This window comes from Lissotriton vulgaris, chromosome 12 (assembly GCF_964263255.1).
Source record: "Lissotriton vulgaris chromosome 12, aLisVul1.2, whole genome shotgun sequence".
In the NCBI taxonomy this organism is placed as follows: domain Eukaryota; kingdom Metazoa; phylum Chordata; class Amphibia; order Caudata; family Salamandridae; genus Lissotriton; species Lissotriton vulgaris.
Window position 1 is genome coordinate 258,226,716 of NC_141700.1, and position 18,349 is coordinate 258,245,064.

Consider the following 18,349-nt stretch of genomic DNA (forward strand, 5'->3'; position numbering starts at 1 on the left):
CGAAGGACCTTCAGGACTGGAACGACCGCTCCATTGTGAAAAAAAGGAATCATTCCCTGTATGTCGAGAATCCTTTGAGGTGGAGGGAATGCTCGACATACAGTTGTGTCCAGTACCGCACCTATGAACAGGTTGCGCTGGGAGGGCACCAGGTGAGATTTGGGTACATTTATTGAAAAACCCAACCTGTACAACAACTGAGTTGTGACTTGCAGATGATGGAGCACTGTCTCTGGAGATTCTGCTTTGATCAATCAATCGTCCAGATACGGGAATACAGGAATCCCCGACCTTCTGAGATGTGCTGCCACCACAGCCATGACCTTGGTGAAAACTCGAGGTGCAGTAGTAAGACCAAACGGAAGGACCGCAAACTGGTAATGTTGCGATCCCACCGTGAAACTGAGATACTTTCTGTGCGACTTCAGGATAGGAATATGGAAATAAGCATCCTGCAAGTCGATCGACACCATTCAGTCCTCTTCCATCAACGCCTGAAGAACCTGAGCAAGGGTGAGCATCTTGAACTTCTCCTGTTTGAGGTAAAGGTTCAAGATCCTAAGATCCAAGATTGGACGAAGTCTGCCACCCTTCTTGGGAATCAGGAAATACTGGGAGTAGCATCCCTGACCCCTTTCCTGCTCCGGAACCACCTCTATCGTACCCTTTCGTAACAGTGACAGGACTTGCTCCTGCAGGAGAAGTAGGTGGTCCTCTGAGCAAAATCCTTGGCAAGGAGGGTAATCTGGAGGAAATTCCAGAAAGGGAAGAGCATACCTATTCTCTACAAGATTGAGAACCCAAAGATCTGATGTAACCGATTCCCAATCCCGTAGAAAATGGTAAGCCGACCCCCTGCAGGACCCGCATGATCCAGAATGGCGGATCTAGGGCTGCTTTGCTGATGGTGAAGGGGGTTGGGCAGAGGAGGAGGAAGATTGACGTCCTCGAGGACGAGCTCTTTGTTTGCCCCTGTAGGATTTATATAGTGGATTTTGCTGTTGCTGCTACTGTTGAGTTTGACGGTAGGGATGAAAGGACGAACGTCCAAAACCTCTATACCTCTTAGTCGCAGAGCCTCTGGACTGCAGCCCCAAAGATCTGGCAGTAGCCCTACTGTCCTTAAATCTTTCCAAAGCTGCATCAGATTTTTTGCCAAATAGTCCAGCACCATCAAATGGCAAATCCAACAAGGCTGCCTGAACGTCCACAGAAAAGTCAGATGACTTCAGCCAGGCAGCCCTTCTAGAGGCAACAGAAATTCACATAATGCGAGCAACTGAATCAGCAGTGTCAAGACCACTTTGAATCACTTGACGTGCAGCCGCCTGTGTATCGGCCAACACCTCATTAAAATCCTTCCTGCTGTCCTCAGGAATTTTAGGATCCAATTGCCGTACAGAGTCCATCAGGGCATGTATATATCTCCCCAAGAGACATGTGGCATTGGTCGATTTTAGAGCCATACTTGCCGAAGAGAAAATCTTCTTCGCAGTCTGATCCTGTTTCTTGGACTCCTTATCCCCAGGCACTTGAGGGAAAGCACCAACAGTCTTCTTCGAACAGGCTGCCTGTATAACCAGACTTTCAACTCAGTATCACCAGGTGCTACCCTATACCTCCTTGCAACACCCTTAGCCACTGCAGGAGCTGTAAGAGACCTGTTCCAAACCTCCGATATAGGCTCAGTCAAAGCCTCATTAAAAGGAAGCAATGGTTCCACAACTGAAGATGGGGCATGGAGGACCTAAGTCAAAAGATTAAACTTGTATTCAGCTGTAGGCAAAGTCAAATTTAAAAGATCCGCAGCTCTTTTGATGACCACATGGTATGGTGCAACATCCTTTGAAGGGGCATCGGATACAGAGGACAGCTCCCATTCAGGGGAAAGCTCCAAACCACTAGCATCCCTCAAATCATCAAAATAGTCCTCCTGAAGCTCACCTTCTTCCACCTCAGCCTCTCTAAATCTTTGCTCCTCTATAAGGCGCTGAGCTTCTCGCCTCGATCTCTCCTTCCAGAGTCGCGCCGTCGGATCCGTGACCGACTCCGACGGAGCCGGTGCCGAAGTTGAGATCGGATCCGGAAGCCCAGGTTGCTGCTCACGAGGTCGAGCCGGAGCCGGCGACGATGGAATCGGCATCGACGACCTCGGAGGCGCCGAGAAATGCCAAGGCAGAGCCGGCACCGGCATAAATGGCATAAAAGGAGCTGGAGCATAGGAGTGGGGAACTACTAAATTATATGCCAATGGACCCATGGGACCCGGAGGTGCACCATAGGGGTACAAAGCTCTCGAGTAGACTCCATACATTGTGTTTAAAAACGAAGTAGGGTCTTGACCTGGAGCTGGGAAGGGCGGGTAAGGACCCACAGGATGCTCTCTCGGAGGTTCCAGATTCGCCTCCTCTTCCACAGGCGGATGGACTGGAGTCATCGAGCCCTCAGGTAATGGAGCCTCTTCTTCCTCTCGAGCCGGGGACGGCACGGAGAGGGATCCGATACTGGAGCCAGAGAACGCACTGGCGACTCCAAGGGCGAAGCCTCACCTTCTGGAACACCAGGTGAAGGAGACACCTCATCTTTTCTATGCCTCCTCTTAGGCAACTTCGGTCTCGACTCCAAGACCTTACTGGAGTGATGTCGAGATCCATGCCTTCGCTTCTTATGCTTCTTCTTCGTTGACCTCGAAGCATGACCAGATGATGACCTCGAAGGCGACGCCTTGCGGGACCTCGACCTCGACTTCGACCTCGCCCTACTCGAACGCGATCTCGAAGTCTTCTTTTCCTTTCTACCTTTCAACTTCGCCACCAGAAGTTTTGCTTCCCTCTCTCGAAGAGCCTTCAGGTTCATCTTCTTACACGAAGAACAGCCTTTGACATTGTGGTCCGAACTCAGGCACCAGATACAATCCTCGCACGGGTCCGTAATCAACATCATCTTGCTTCACTCCCCACATGGCTTGAACCCGGTCTTCTTGGACGACATCTTCAGCGAGAAACAAAGAAGCAAGAAGACACCAAACAGAGAAAACAGTAACAAAGTTACTAACAGCTACAGAGGTTCCCCGAAACCGTTAGCATCGACGACGTGGAAAAAAGGGAACTGATGTCATCACGCCGGCGTAGGCCTATAATGGAGTCGGTGACGTCAGCGGAGCCGCGCGCAATGTCGTGCGTTCCTGTAACGTCGTCCACGCCGGCGAGCTACAAAGAATTTTCTGAACATTGCTGATGCAGGGGGATATTCACAAGGTGAGGAATCCACTGGCAGTTGTATCCATCAGAAGCCGCCTTACTAATACCATTGACAACTTTGGTCGGCATGCATTTGACCGCTACACACTCCAAGATGTCCACCACGGAGGGATGATACTTTTGCTACACAAGCACATGAGGGGCTTGCTCCAATTGGCTCCAGCCTACCTCTTCTCTTTCCTCTTCTCCTCATTTGACATTTCCCAATAGTGCTCACCAAGCATCCTAATCCATTGGGAATAGACCACTTGGCCGCCTCATGTTACTTACTACATGAGGTGGCCTAGATTTCCAACATGAACACAGATGCCAATATGCCTAGATTCCACCATGAGGGATCGCTAGGAGTTATGTGCACCTGATTTGCTCTCCATCACTGTATATGCAAGAGTACTTAGGTTAACTATACTTTTCTCTTACAATTACCCTTGATTAACAAAACATTCAACTGTCTTAGTTTACTACTTAGAGGCCACCTTACAAAAACCATGGATGACTTTGGGATGCCCACCTTTTAACCATTGCACACTCTGGGATAGGCGCCACTGAGGCATGATACCTCTGTTACATCAGCACGTGAGAAGCTCACTCCTTTTGGCTCAAGCTCGCCCCTCCCCTCCTCTCCTCATTGTCCACTAGGTCATCACTCCTTCCAGCTGCTGTCCACACCACACCTGAGGACAATCGCTCCAATTTCCCGTACCTTCAATGACAGGTCTTCTCCTCTGCTCAGTCTCGAGCCAGGTGAGCAGAGGAGGGTAGGCCTCTTGTGCTCTCCGTGCAGAAACCTTGTGAGTATGGTTGCTTCTCTTTAAAACTTTTTCTTTTTCTTTTAACACTAAGTCATTTGGGTCCCCTTGATTTACTGTTTCTCTTTACTGACCATCATAGCTCTTTCCACTGCCAGCAGCTGAGCACTACCCTCTGCTTTTGACCTATAGGGCATAATTAATTGATCCAAAGGGTAAGACCCGTCACTCACAATGGAGGACAACCAATAACTTATGATACGCTGAGTAACGCAAACACAGATTGGTTTATTTTGTCTGTTCCATGTATGTTCACTTGCTTATTCTGTTATATTATATGTACTTGTGTGTTTTTCACTTCTTTCACGTTGTGGTGACTGGTCAGCATGCACATGTCTACCTTTAGAGACACTATGATACAGTGAGTTGGAAAATCGATTCTGGTGACACATTGAACCAAACATACAAAACATTTGTTTACTGAGTGTTTTCTTTATTTTTTCATTTATTTTCTAGGTTAGATGATCAATTCTAAACATTTTGAACCAGGTATTTTCTTCTAAATGAATACCTTAGCAGCATATCATGTCTTAGGTGTGGGGTCGGACTATCCCCCATATTTTTGGTCCTGACCAATCATTGTGGAACCTTTTTAGGCCATCGAAACCTGACCACGCTCACAGATTTAGTCTACTTGGGTACATCACGCCCCTGTCTTAGCCCCAACCAAATTATATTTTTTTAATCCTACCAAGGGAACCATTACATTACACTTCAGTTCGGTATCTCTTAGATAGTTTTAGTCTCCCTTTACTTCACTGTACACATTTACTCCACCCCTCACATTCAAAATGCCCTTACACAAGCACTTCTCATCAGACAGCAAAAATAAAAAGATCTCCATTAAAGTGACCCTTCGTGGGGCCCGTAGGGCATTATAGCGCTAGACCTATGAGAAGCAAGCCCACTATGAAGCATGACATCCTCAGTGATGTGTGAGGGCACCAAGAAATAATCCTTAAGATTCCCCCTTCTTTGCCCGCCTTCCTTTCTTCTTTGCTTTTTGATAGGAACAATATCTCCACTGCTTTTTGCATGAATATGGCCTCACATCCCCTGAATGGGGATTGACTCTAACATGAAGGCTACTTATTGGCAAAAGGAGATCCATTAGGGAAATGACTATAGCCCTGAAATGTTGTGGCTTTTATTGATTCAAGTGGAGAGGATTACCTCAGGGAGTTAATCTCCATCTTCTTCTTAGTAGGTCAGTCCTTCCAGGGAGTGGGAGAACCATCCCTGATTTTCCCAACAGGCTAAGCCCAATGCTGTGTACCCATATTATAAAAATTACCTTTACTAATGGAATATACAGTTCTACCCTTCTCCGACTTTGTGTTAAATTGACTTCCCCAATGGTTCAGTACTGACCCTTGAGAGCACTAACCTCCTCATTCACATGATGGGCAAAACTGTCAATCTGTTCGGTGAGTTCTTCCATAAAAGAGACATGCCATTCTCTGTATGGGGCTTGTTTTAGGATAGTCCCCAGGAACTGCAAGGAAAACAGTGAGAGACTTTAATGCAGTAATAGAAACGTAAATGCAGTATCCACGGCTGGCGTCTGCAGTGATTTTGAGAAGATACATTTGTAGCCCTGTGCAACAACAGTCAGATTTATGAGTAATGCAATGATCACTGTAGAGCCTGTAATTTCCCTGGGTAAAACATGCAGATAAACTCTGATACATGTAGGACTAGGTGTCGTAAGCATGCAATTTCCAGTTTTATGAATGTCAACTTGGGCCAATAAGGTTTTTAATGCTTCTGGTAAATATTGCATATTATGGAAATGTTATGTACCGAGTACGGCTGCTTCCCCTCTGTGCCCAATCATAATCAACACCATAGTAACGATCATAATCCATAGAAATAATAGGGATATGGGGCGAATAGTGCAACCTCATAGCAGAACAGCACTATGATGGGGTGAATTTAATATCTGCATATATTCACGCTGAATGAGTGGTTATGGAAAACAAAGAGACAAGCGTCATGTGTGACATTCATTAGCAATTCATCCTTACTGAAACAAGCGTGCATTTCCACTTTGCCAAGTCAAAGGTTCTTTCCGTGGAAGCTGAAATAGTAGTTGGTAAAAAAGAAATATATGTAAGCAAAAGTGAATAGCAAGCAACATTTCAAAGGCAATGTGCTTACATACCAAGCACTAGCAGAAGTAGATTCACACAATTCAAAGTGTGCAAAATGTGTTTGTTGGCTCAGCCTGTCCTGGGAATTGAGTTCAAGGTCATTAGTTGCTCATGTGCCCTTGATGTCATTCTTAGCTCCTTATATCTGGTTGTAATTTTAGGTTTATATATTCTGGTTTCCTTTCTTATATAACAGGAAGGTCACCACACCACTTGTTTGCAGAAAATCAGTTTATTACAGAGCTACTGCCAATAAGCATTTCAGCTGTCAGATGAAGCCTTGATCACATAGGGGATCGCCGTTGTGGTTCAGAGTAAAAAGGTGCATATGTGCTCTAAAATTACATACACATAGAAAAATACTCCTTTATTATATCAAAGACCAAAATATTTGGAACACTTCTTAATTTGCTATAATACCCAATGTACCCCAATATTGTCCTAGGTAGTCGAACAAGCTTTTACCGACATTTGTCCTACCTTGCTCTACATAACAGTTCTGGCCCTGACCTTTTACCTAGTTAGGTGCTGCATAAATGTTGTGTAGTTTTCTCAAAAAACTAGCCTAATTTATTATGCATGAGGATTCTTAGTATCACAGCAGGATTACAATCTTGTGCATAATAACTCTGTATAAGGGTCACCACTATCGTCATCCTTGGCTGACATGCCCACAGTACCATGGAACATCTAGGTAAAACCCCTGATGGTACCTTTCAGGTATATAAGTAGAACATCTTTGCTGGGCAAGCCGGAGGAGAAAAAGATTCTATGCTGACATGCTGACACGAGACGCTGAAGTCCCTGCATGCAGATACTCCAGTTAGCAGTCGTCTGACATTACTTATGGGTTGTCCACTCGAGACCAAGATGGGGTCCTTTGCTTTCTCACATCAGGTTTTGGGTTTTGCTCTTTCCTAGGAGGTTCTTGGCTATACACCAACATACATGCTAGGTACACTTAGGTACATCTGGTTAGGGTTTGCATCGTAGGAGTACACACTATTAACTTCATGTATTTATATGTCTGCATATATTCACTATTTTAGCACCATGGTAGAATTCTACTTTTTATTTACTCTATTGGTGCTTGTAATCTTCTATATCTGTTTCTGTCTCGTGGTTGTTGCAGCACATGTATTTTATGCTAGATGACTCTGGTTCAATAAATACTTATTGAAAACGCCCCCACCATTTAGTCTGTGTATCTCTCTGAGATAAAGTGAGCACAAGTGACCAAGCAAAAAGTATTGTACTGTTTCCATGATCCCTGAGGGGTCAGGGTTCTCATGTTCGATAGTTGCCAGAAACTATTTTCTCCTTGGTAAGGTTGTGGGGCTTATAGTGGCACTGTGAGCTAGCTGGTCTACATACTAACATATCCTTTGGGGGTGTCTGGAATCAGTCTGGACACCGATCCCTTAGTTTATGTTGTCTAAAACGTGGAGATCCTTTATAGATTTGTAGGAACTACCCGACTAATTCACATAAGTGACATTATAATTTGCAATTAATTCTACCTTAAAAACACAATAAAACACTTCTGCATGATATCTGCTACACAGGCTGAAATATAAATCTTGTTTTTCAGAAAACAAGGGTGTCCAACCTTACAGAAATATGTATCAATCAATTTATTAACAACATAATATCACCAACTTTTCTAAATGTTCCTCCATGTGAACTTCTCACATAGTAGGATTCAATTATGCAACATTTAAAACATTACTTTTAACTGCAACATATGGTTGTACCAGAGTTCTAACATTTTATTTCATATTAATTGCTGTGAAATACCCTGTTCATCCTTAGTCATCACACAAACAACTGAGTAGACTAATCTAACCTACCATGTACCCTACCATGTACCCGGACTCAGCCTCGGGCTCAGGACTTAGGGTCCAGGCTGGGGAGAGAGCGGGTGCAGCTGGGTGCGGCGTGGTGCGAGTGAGGACCTGGCTTCCCAGCCTCTAAGTCTGCCCCTAAGCCTGCCCAGTCTGCCCAGTCTGCTCAGTTGGGGGGTGCAGCTGCACAAACCAGTGGCATAATTCAGCGACACCCCGTGCAGTGGTCAGGCAGGGGCCAGTAACTTGGGGGTGAGGCCCCAGGGGCTGTGCGCGCCCCAATTGCGCCCCAATTGCTGCCAAGAGGACAAGCAGATAAGTGGCCCATCAACTGTCCAGCAGAGCATCAACAGCGGCCCATAATCGCAGGACACTTAACATCAACAACAAGCTCAACTGTGATTCCTGCAATCATCTACCTATGCACCTAGTTAACCACCGAACAATCATAGGCAACCTATCCATCTTATCTATCCTTGACCCGGAGTGTGACCCAAAGAGTGAGTGGGCCAGTGGGCCAGCGGCAAGCGACCGCAAGAAGTGTAAGAAGTGTGAGCGCTGAACGCCCACGGATGCGAAAGGATAGCGCTGTGACAACACTTCCACCTACTCCCTTACATACATTCTAACTGCTGTTTCATCAGTCGCTGTGGCTCCAGGCTGCAGGTAGTGTGAGCGCTGGTTCCAACAGGAAGCGCTGTGATAACAACACTCCTGCATGCGATCTGAACGCCGCCCCTGCTACCAAAGTCACCACCACTCTCAGCGGGGAGAGAGTACGAAAACACGAACAACAGCCCTAACCCATAAGAACAACAAAGTTATCCACCCGGGTCCACCCGTGGGGTAAAATGAGATCAGGGAGGCTGAGAGTAAATTCTCCCAGGAAAATTAGGAAGAAGACCAAGGCCAAGACAAATTTGCCTGCGCAGATCCAGCCATCCGACCAACCTCCTAGTCTAATACCTCCCATCTATTCGATCTTTGGAGCAGCGAAACCCTTGGGGAAGTTCACTTTTATGAAAGATCCGATGTCAGTAATTTACTCAACGCCGGCGAGCCTAACCGGCCTACAGAAGCCAATGACTCCGAATAACTGTAGCACAACGACGGAGACAAAGGTATTATCAGGAGATCGATTAACCCAATCACTCACATCTACAACGTCAAACGGAATTGAGATGAATTACAACTATACAGAAGAAGCTCACAATCCAACAAAACACACCATGCAATGTCAAGCCCAAGTTCACAGGGACAGCAATACGCATAAACTCCCAGTACGAGCTGATGTAGAGGAACATCCACCAGCAACACGAGCTCTAAGCCCAGTCCCAGACATTACGCCTGAAGGCCTAACAAACAACGTACTACCAAACGCTAGCGAACCGAACTCAATTACGCCTACAAACCAGCGATCAGGCTGTAAAAGTGACAGTCCCATTAATAACAACCAACGTGACCCATTGGACAAAGCTCACCTAAATAATCACTCAACTCCTAGACCGGTTTCACGTTCAAATAAAAGCCTAGATTTGAAAACCGCCAAATCAAAAGACTCACACCTGGTTCGGAAAATGGAAACTGTCACAACAATTACCAACGACAAGTCCATAAGATATAGGGATCGCCTATCCATTAACACAACTCAAAGTACTACGGATCAACCTAATACAAGTGACAAATTATTGCTTGCAGCGCTGGAGGATCTAGTCATAACAATCCATGACTCACAGCCTGATATCCTTCCCATTTCGCCAATCATAGGCCCATTGACCAACAGTTTGGCGAAGATCCTTGGCACAACAAAACCTGGACAAGGGAACGAACCCTTCACTCATTCAAGTAACTGTGGCAAGGATAAGGGGAATGCAAAGGAAATGTCCATATTAGAGATCGCAAGCTCCCTGACACCTGATAAAGTAACCACCGAAAGAAACTCCAACATCAAACAAAAATCATTTCAAGAACAGATTGACAGCATATTATCCAGCGATCAGATCACACTGGAGCCGGCAACCGCTCCTAACAACAACATTGAACAAAGTACGCAACTAGACGTCGAGCCGGACATCAAAATCAACTTAGAATCAATAATCACATTACACAAAGCACTGGGAGGCATACTGGAAACATCGATAAAAACTTTAAACATGCAGTCGGACAAGCTTGACGTACAAATATACTTAATGGGATCAATGGCCGAACATATAGCCGGCATAAACAAAAAACTTGACACAATGGCTGGCTTCTTTAACATCTTAACGGAACAAATTGGCTTAAGTCTGCCGGTACACTCCTGCACCTGCCATCCAATACTGGAAAAACTCCAGGATTTGCCACTCATCTTGAAAGACATTCTGCAGGAATGTAAGCAGACCAATTCAACTGCCACTAGAATTCAACTGAACGACGATTTGATTTCCTTTGACGACAACGCAATTCAGATAAGCAACACCTGCAAATCTATGATTCTAGAGGCAGTAAACATAACCGTTCCCCACCAACAGCCGGCAGAAGGTAACGATATACACACCAAGCTGAGCATTATTTTAAAATCTGATATCGCCTTGACCACTCAACAGAACAGTGCTAAACCTGTTACCACGCTCCAACCACCAGAAGCAGAGAATGGAACAAAATTAACCAAACGCCAGAAAAAAAGGGCCAGAAAAAACAGAAATCAACGCCCAAGTAGTGAACTTGAGCACAAGCAGACGTCATTACTCTTCCCTATTTTCACACAAGTCAAAGCTAAAAACAAGAGTGTCACAACGACCGACTCAACCCAGATGGCGACACCCAAAGACAGAAAAACCAAGGACCCGACGACACTCGCAAAAACAAAGGCTCGAACAGTGAGAACAGATCCATCCAATAAGCAACAGCGTAAAATCTCGCCAAATAAATCACTCCACCTACAGGAGGTCACTCCTGCAAAAGCCCTGTGCAAAGGGCTCCCGGTGGGTGCAGAACTCCGCAACCAAACGGAACCAAACATTTCCATTGATCAAGATGACTTTATTGACGGCTATTCAAACAAGCCGTTAGTAATCAGTCAACCTACATTGAGAAAATTCGATCTTTCCCCTAAACAGATATTAAGCATGCAGAATCGGAGCAAGCATCCCACAACAACTGGGAAAGAACTAATAAACGAAAACCATGGAAAAAAAGGACTCAACAGCCAGGTCGTGGAAATGACAATCATTAACGACACAGCACCCCCATCCTCAATCACCATCCCCAGTCTGGCCACTGACCCCGATAGACGCTCGGCAACAGTCGCGACTAGGGAAAACCTTGACCTCATTAGAATAACCTTCCAAACTGACTATAAGGGCCCCAACCCGGAAACCAGTAGGAAAGCAGGGGGTAGTCGCCGCCCGGAGAACTCGTACGATGCAAAAGAGTCCCCGCTAGTAATGAGGCAAACAAGTAAATTATGAAAAGAGAATCTACCAATCGTACCACACAAGGGTCCCTTGCATAGCGTGCAATCTCCCCCTGGAAATCGCAACTCTAGCAACATGAATGTTTTAGGGTCTTGGAACCAAACCCACCTTCGCCAAATCGTCAAATTTGGTGACAATTTTCCAATGGCAAAGGAGGGTGCCCCCAACACAGGGAAACTTCTTTTTGTCCCCGAATTTGAGCAACAAGGTCCGCAAGATCACCTAAACCGTGGGAACATACTCCGTCTAACCTCAGCCATCCCTAGTCTTGGTTACCTCACCTCAGCAGACCTCCTGTCGGTTGAGTTCACAACATCGGAGGATTATCCAAAAAAAGAATGTACAGTTACGACATGGAGGGAGGCTGGAATGGTAACCCACATCCTCTCTGAAATGACTAAATTTAACGAATGGGGAATCCTCTTGAAGGAAATAGTCAAGGCAGTGTACCCATCCCCTCTCCGGAAAAGGCAGACCAAGAGCGTAAACTTACCATCAAGGAGTGCTCCTACAAGGAGCAAGGGGAGCTGGAGCAGCAGATCACGAGCACCCTCAGTCGCAATTGCTACTTCCAAATTGAAAGCCCAGCAAGACAACTAATACTGCAAGCCACGTCATAAACATTTTGTCTTGGAATATTGCGGGTGCTAAAGACATCATGAACAAAAATGGCAAAGCTGCCAACTGGGATTCCTACGCAATTATAGCCTTACAGGAAACGTGGCAAACCGACCCAATTGACATACCTGGCCGCCTGGGCTATCATGTAAGCGCAACACGCCTCCAGCGCTTTGGGCGCGCCCGCGGGGGCCTCTCTGTCTACATATCAACATCTTTAAATGTCAGAGCAACCCAATCCCCAGACTCAACTGCGGACATGCAAATCGTAAAAATAGAGAGTATAACAACGGCCATAACCAGAACCCTAATTCTAATGAACATATATGCAAACCCAAAAAAATCTTCCCAAAAATTACTATTCCCTGATAATCACCAACATGCGTTCAGAACACCCAGACTGGGAGATAATCCTCACGGGCGACTTCAACGCAAACCTCCTACAAGCACCGGAGTACGAAGTCAACATCAATGCCGCAAATGAAGTCTGGAATGTCCTGCCGCAAGCAATTCCTCAAGTAGTGAAAAAGGACAAGGAGGGTAAACAACTCATGTGGGACCTCGAAAACCTCGGTCTCCGAGCACTAAATGGAAGAACCAATCAAGATAACCCCCCTTCAATGACCTACATCGGCCACAAATCCTGTTCGGTACTGGATTATACATTCGTTACCTTACCCCTGCTCAGCCAAATGCAAAGCTTCCACATCATCTGTTCTTTGGATAGCGATCACTCCAAACAACATCTTGAGATCGCAATGGAAATACCCGAGCTCGAACTAGCTCCTGTGCTAAAAGGCAACCTTATGACAACTAACTTGAAGCGACTCAAGTGGACAAGTGAATCCCTCCCACAAGTAGCTAATGACGCTAAAAAACTATTAGAAGATCTTCTGACTGAGAATGTCCTGAGCCCGATCATCTGGAATAACTACTTGATGCAGCTCCCCAGGGCCAACTTAAGCAGCGTAACAAGATCCACTGCTAAGTTTAGGAACCAATTTAACAGATCAGCACTACCTTTAAAGAGACACCTGAAAAAACTCATACGTCAGGCACGCGAACACACAAAAAACGCTAGCGTTTGGACAGCCATACGCAAGGTCAGGACCCAATACAAGAAACTAATATGGACCGAAAAACAAACCCTCCAAAATGAGTTCTGGTCTAAGTTATTGCATAACATCAAGAAAGCTGACTCGCGGGCCTTCTGGCTGCAAGTTAACTCTGTAAACCGGACAGCCCAACTAATAGGCATGGCCTGCATAACCGAATCCCAATGGTCCCAACATCTAACGGACACATTCTCAATTAACAACAAGAGCGCAGTTACCTTCTTGCCCCCCGAAGCAACAGACAACACAGTGCGGGAAGTCACCTCTTGAGTCCATCAAGGGACCAGTATAAAGGCAAATGGTCCAATAGCTTCACGGACTAGGCATGATGGCGAACAAAGTATCTTAAAAATAATTGGGAAAAGCAGGCAAGACAGCGCCCCAGGCCCAAATGGAGTTCCGCAAGCCATCTACAAAACTGACCCGCAGTATTGGGCTAGCAAATTCAGCTCACTGTTTCGAACAGTAATCAATACAGGCAGTATTCCTGAGAGCTGGAGGGGAGCTATTATATCCCCAATCTATAAAGGCGGTGAGCGCAAGGACCCAAATACCTATCGCCTGATTGCTCTCCTCGAAGCAGAATCAAAATATTACGCGTCACGTATACTTGAGGACCTGACCGAATGGTCAGAAACGAACAGCAAAATACCATTGAACCAAACCGGCTTCCGGCGCGGCATGGGTACAACGACGAATGCTATGGCCCTATGCCTTATTGCTGAGAAAAGCCTACAGAACTCCCACGATCTCCATACCTGTTTTGTAGACTTTAAAGCGGCATTTGACCGTGTCAACAGGCAAATGCTTTGGGCGAAATTAAAGCACCAGGGCCTACCGGACTCAATTCTTTTACCTATTGTTAACCTTTACACTGAAACCTGGATGCAGGTAAAAGTCGACAATGGACGACGTCTGACTAGGAAGATCTACACCAATGACGGACTAAAGCAAGGATGCGTCTTGGCCCCACACCTATTTAATTTATTTATGAGCGATTTGACAGAAAGTCTAGATAAGGTTAACGCACATCCTCCCAAGTTAGGCACTCTTCGCCTAACGCACTTATTGTATGCGGACGATGTGGTACTCCTGAGTCAGACAAGAATCGGCCTCCAACGTCTGTTAGACGACTTGTCTGCCTATACAAAAAGGAACCTGCTAACCATAAACATTAAGAAAACAAAGACAATGCTCATATCACGCCGACGCACAAACCCGCCAATCTTTCAAATAAACGACCAGCTGGAATCCGTCAACGACTATAGATACCTGGGGGTACACCTAGACAAGCATTTAAATTTCATGGTGCACTTCAAAGCCATGGAAAGAAAGGGGGCAGCATTATTGCACGCCTTCACCATCTTGGCAGCTGAGCTAAAGGGCCCTCTTGTCTCCCCCCTGCTAATTGTAATGAAAGCCAAACTACTGCCTACAATAGCGTACGGGAGCATTTTGCACCATGGGAAAAGTGCCACCCTCTTGGAGGAAATACAAACTAAAGTTTATAAGCGGGTCTTCTTCTTACCGAACAACTCTTCCCCAGCACAAGTCAGACTTGAATTTGGTCTACAATCTCAAGTCTTACTGAAAAAGTATGAGGTCATCAAATTCTGGTACCACGTCTGGAGGAACAAGGAGAATAAAATGAATGATGCACTTTGGGGAGCGATCCAGACAAGCCCGAACTCTGAGTACTCAAAATATTTAAAGCTCTCACTAGAGGAAACTGAGCTCGGCGCATTGTGGGAAACAAAACTCCCAGCCCCTTCATTTAACCAGGTAGTCAAAAGGACTGCCAAGAAGCATTCTTTCCTCAACGACAAAATAATTTTCAGTTCCCGGTCCCACGCCTGGATGACTATTAAATCGTATACAAAGCCAGCGCCAGCCCCTTATCTAGACACGGCATTCTCGTTGAACCTTAAACGCAAATTCCTCCATTTAAGGCTGGGCATTTTACCTACACGACTAGACCAACCTAGATGGAGACCACAAGGAACAACTGAATGCGATCTCTGCGGTGCAGTTAACCAAGACTTTACACATATAGTCTGCATCTGCCCAGCTATGCACAACGGACGGCGGCACTGGCTCAAGGACAAATTCAACGAGCTAGGAGTCCGTACCTGCCGGTCCGCGATAGTCAAGGCTTTAGGCTCAGCGGACGCTCAATTGATCTGCAGACTGGTAAAATTCCTGGACAGCTTCGCGGAGAAAACAAGGCACGCTGCCGCTTGCCGGACCCCCATCGAGGCTTAAGATCACTGTTGATAGATAAATCTGTCTTATAGCAAATCCTGCTACGACTGGTCGGACTCTTTTGTATCGCAAACCTTTTACAATGTAAACCCTCCTTTTACCTTCTTCCTTTTCCTTTTCTTATTTATTTCCTTGCTAATATTTTAAGAATTCTGTTTTAAATGCTGTAGCATGTCACAAATTGTAATGGTTTTAATTAACCGAACAATAAAGAAATTTACTTACTTACTTACTTATAATACAAACGCAGAGAGAGCGTTTGGTGTTTATGAATGTGTGTGCAAAATCTCTTCTGTATTGAGGCCACCAGGGGTCTTTGTTTCAAGTTTAGTCATTAGAAGAGTTGGTGCTACTTAGTTGTTACAATAAGTCACAATTGAAATAAAAGAAAAGGTGCCAAAACAGGTAGTGCTCTAAAATAATGTTGACCTTGGACATACTGAAGACATTTTTTCTATGTTTATGGAGTTTTTTGGCACATATGTACTTTAAAACACTGAATCAAGATGCCGCATTCTTATGTGATCAAGGCTGCGTCTGACAGATGAAGCGCTTCATGGCTGAAGCTTTGTATTAAACTGATTTTTTCGGCAAACCAATGTGTCAACTGCCTTTCTGTTATATGCGGAAGTAACCCAGAACTTGCAAGAAGATACCTGACTCCGTTTCTGTTATTGCCTCATTCGGTTTGGAGTATGGCATCGGCCAGCTACAAAGAAAGACTGTGACTCTTTCTTTTTTTGCTTACTTATACAAGCCTTCAGCCAGACCTCCTCATCTGCTGGTCTAACGTGTCCTATCATTCACATTCTCTTTTGTCCTCCGCAGCATACATCATGGGCCAATTCTGGCGTTGGCTAACTTCACTGTGAACAATGACGTTCTGCTTTTTCACAAGAAGCACATCCACACACAAATTATTTTCATTTAGTTCCAAGGACAACAATAAGAATGTGACCTTTTGAGACCAAAACACTATTTTTTATCTTGGTATGTACCTGGCATCACCTCCCACAATACAAGTTTATAAAAACCGTGAAAAAAACATGAGTGGACAAGGTCTAAAAGCTACGAGCCAACACCAGACTTAATGGCTTTGTCATTGGTCAATGGTTGTTTGAAATGCCATTAATACTTGTTTAAATTGTGTGCTCACTGGTTCATGCTTTGGGGTCTCACCTTCTAAATATGTTATCAGCGGTGGTATCTTCATTTTGAGGAGTTTTGCTAGAAATGGGTAATTTGCAGGAATCAGGCGCTTGAGAAAAGCCAAGACTGAAGTTCCCCTTTCGACATCCCAGCGAGGATATGACGAAATTACCTGAAAACCCACAACAAAGAATTCCGAAATTGATTCTTTCATGAGTTCCTATTCTCTAGCCTTTAAAACTTCTGGAAATACTACCTTGTCCTCTACACAGTACTTAGTAGCAACCACATTTTGGCTGTTTCTGTACAATGTAAGTAGCATGTCGTACTGATAACCAATTTACTGGAAATAAAACCATCAAATTAAAAAGGATAAAAGCGTTGAATTTAAGATCTCTATTAGTAGGTTGCATAGAAATGGCAGCAAACAACTTGGGAAGAGGGATCTGGTGGAATATGATGGGGGTGGAATGTGATACTCACCAGCAATCTTATGAAGAGTCTGTGTATTGGAATTTCTTTAGCTGTTTAGGTACAAAAGAACGAAGACATGTCATACTCAATCCATAAATTACTGAGCAATACTTGCCAAAGAAAGACATATGGCTGACACACACACTTAAGACACCCAGTAGTACCTGTAAAGAAGATGATGGGTGATGGGTGGCATTTCAATGAGCCTCTAGCGGTCATGAGGATGCTTTGAAATTCCTGCAAATACTGGCAAAGGCACCCCTACCACTAAGGAGCACCCAGGGGTGTACAGTACCTTGACAGCCTATGCTGCAATTCTCTTCCTCCCTCCCTTAGCGGTTGCTGTCAAGAAATGAAAGCTGGAGGAGGAGCTACCTAAGCTGCCATGCACAGGTTCCTGCTACAGCTTTCATTGAGGGACAGAAGACTCCAGTGGGATAAGAGAGGATGCGTCAGGAGCCGTGGATGTGCTTAACATCCTGAAGGGCCATGGAAAAATGGGAGCCATTTTCTGACAGCGGATACCCCAGAAGAAAAGATGACTCCAGAACATGTTCTTGCATATCTCTTTTCTAATAAGGTTAACGACCTGGGGCAAGCAAGAACAAGCACATATTTTGCCTGTTCGATTCTGCTCAGGATCCTAACATGAGTGACAAATAAATAGACTATGATACCACCTGCCCAGGTCACTTGCACTTTATCAACACATCCACTGGAAAGTTGAGCGGGGAGAGCTAATTGGATCCCTGGAATTATAGCAATTACAGGTATTCACCACCAGATGCGAATATCCTTCGTAACCTTGGAGTCAGTCAAAATATTTATTTTCACTTACCATCATTGAGCATGCATCCCTGCTTACAAGTGAGGGCCAATAACTAGCATTTTATTATGGAGCTGAAGTACAAAATGTTGAACCAGAAACATTGCAGAGACAAGTATCCTAGCTAAAAGTAACTCCATGGAGAAATAAAATACATCCCTGTAGCAGTCTGCAAAAGTAACAACACATAAATAGGTACCATACCCAGCACGGCATGATCAACTTACTAGACAGAAGTAACATCATGGAGAGCAAGAATACTCCATGGTTTGAAGAGGAGCGTTAGAGCCCTGAGTAGCCTCATGGTGTGTGGAAACCTGGGACAGTTAGTACATTGCATTTAGGGGGTAGGAGCATTAACCAGACTAAGAGCTGAAACAAACA

At 45.0% G+C, this 18,349-nt stretch overlaps 1 protein-coding gene across 1 annotated transcript in view; it reads right to left on the minus strand.

Annotated features, from left to right (window-relative positions):
- LOC147673908 (maestro heat-like repeat-containing protein family member 1) overlaps positions 1–18,349 on the minus strand; it is a 109,429-nt gene that overhangs the window by 43,495 nt on the left and 47,585 nt on the right. The window contains exons 15-18 of the mRNA XM_086946429.1: positions 17,149–17,189; positions 16,696–16,837; positions 6,097–6,149; positions 5,457–5,564 (exon numbers count right to left, since the gene is read on the minus strand). Of these exons, the coding sequence (XP_086802555.1) occupies positions 5,457–5,564; positions 6,097–6,149; positions 16,696–16,837; positions 17,149–17,189 (344 nt within the window). The remainder of the gene's footprint in view (positions 1–5,456; positions 5,565–6,096; positions 6,150–16,695; positions 16,838–17,148; positions 17,190–18,349) is intronic.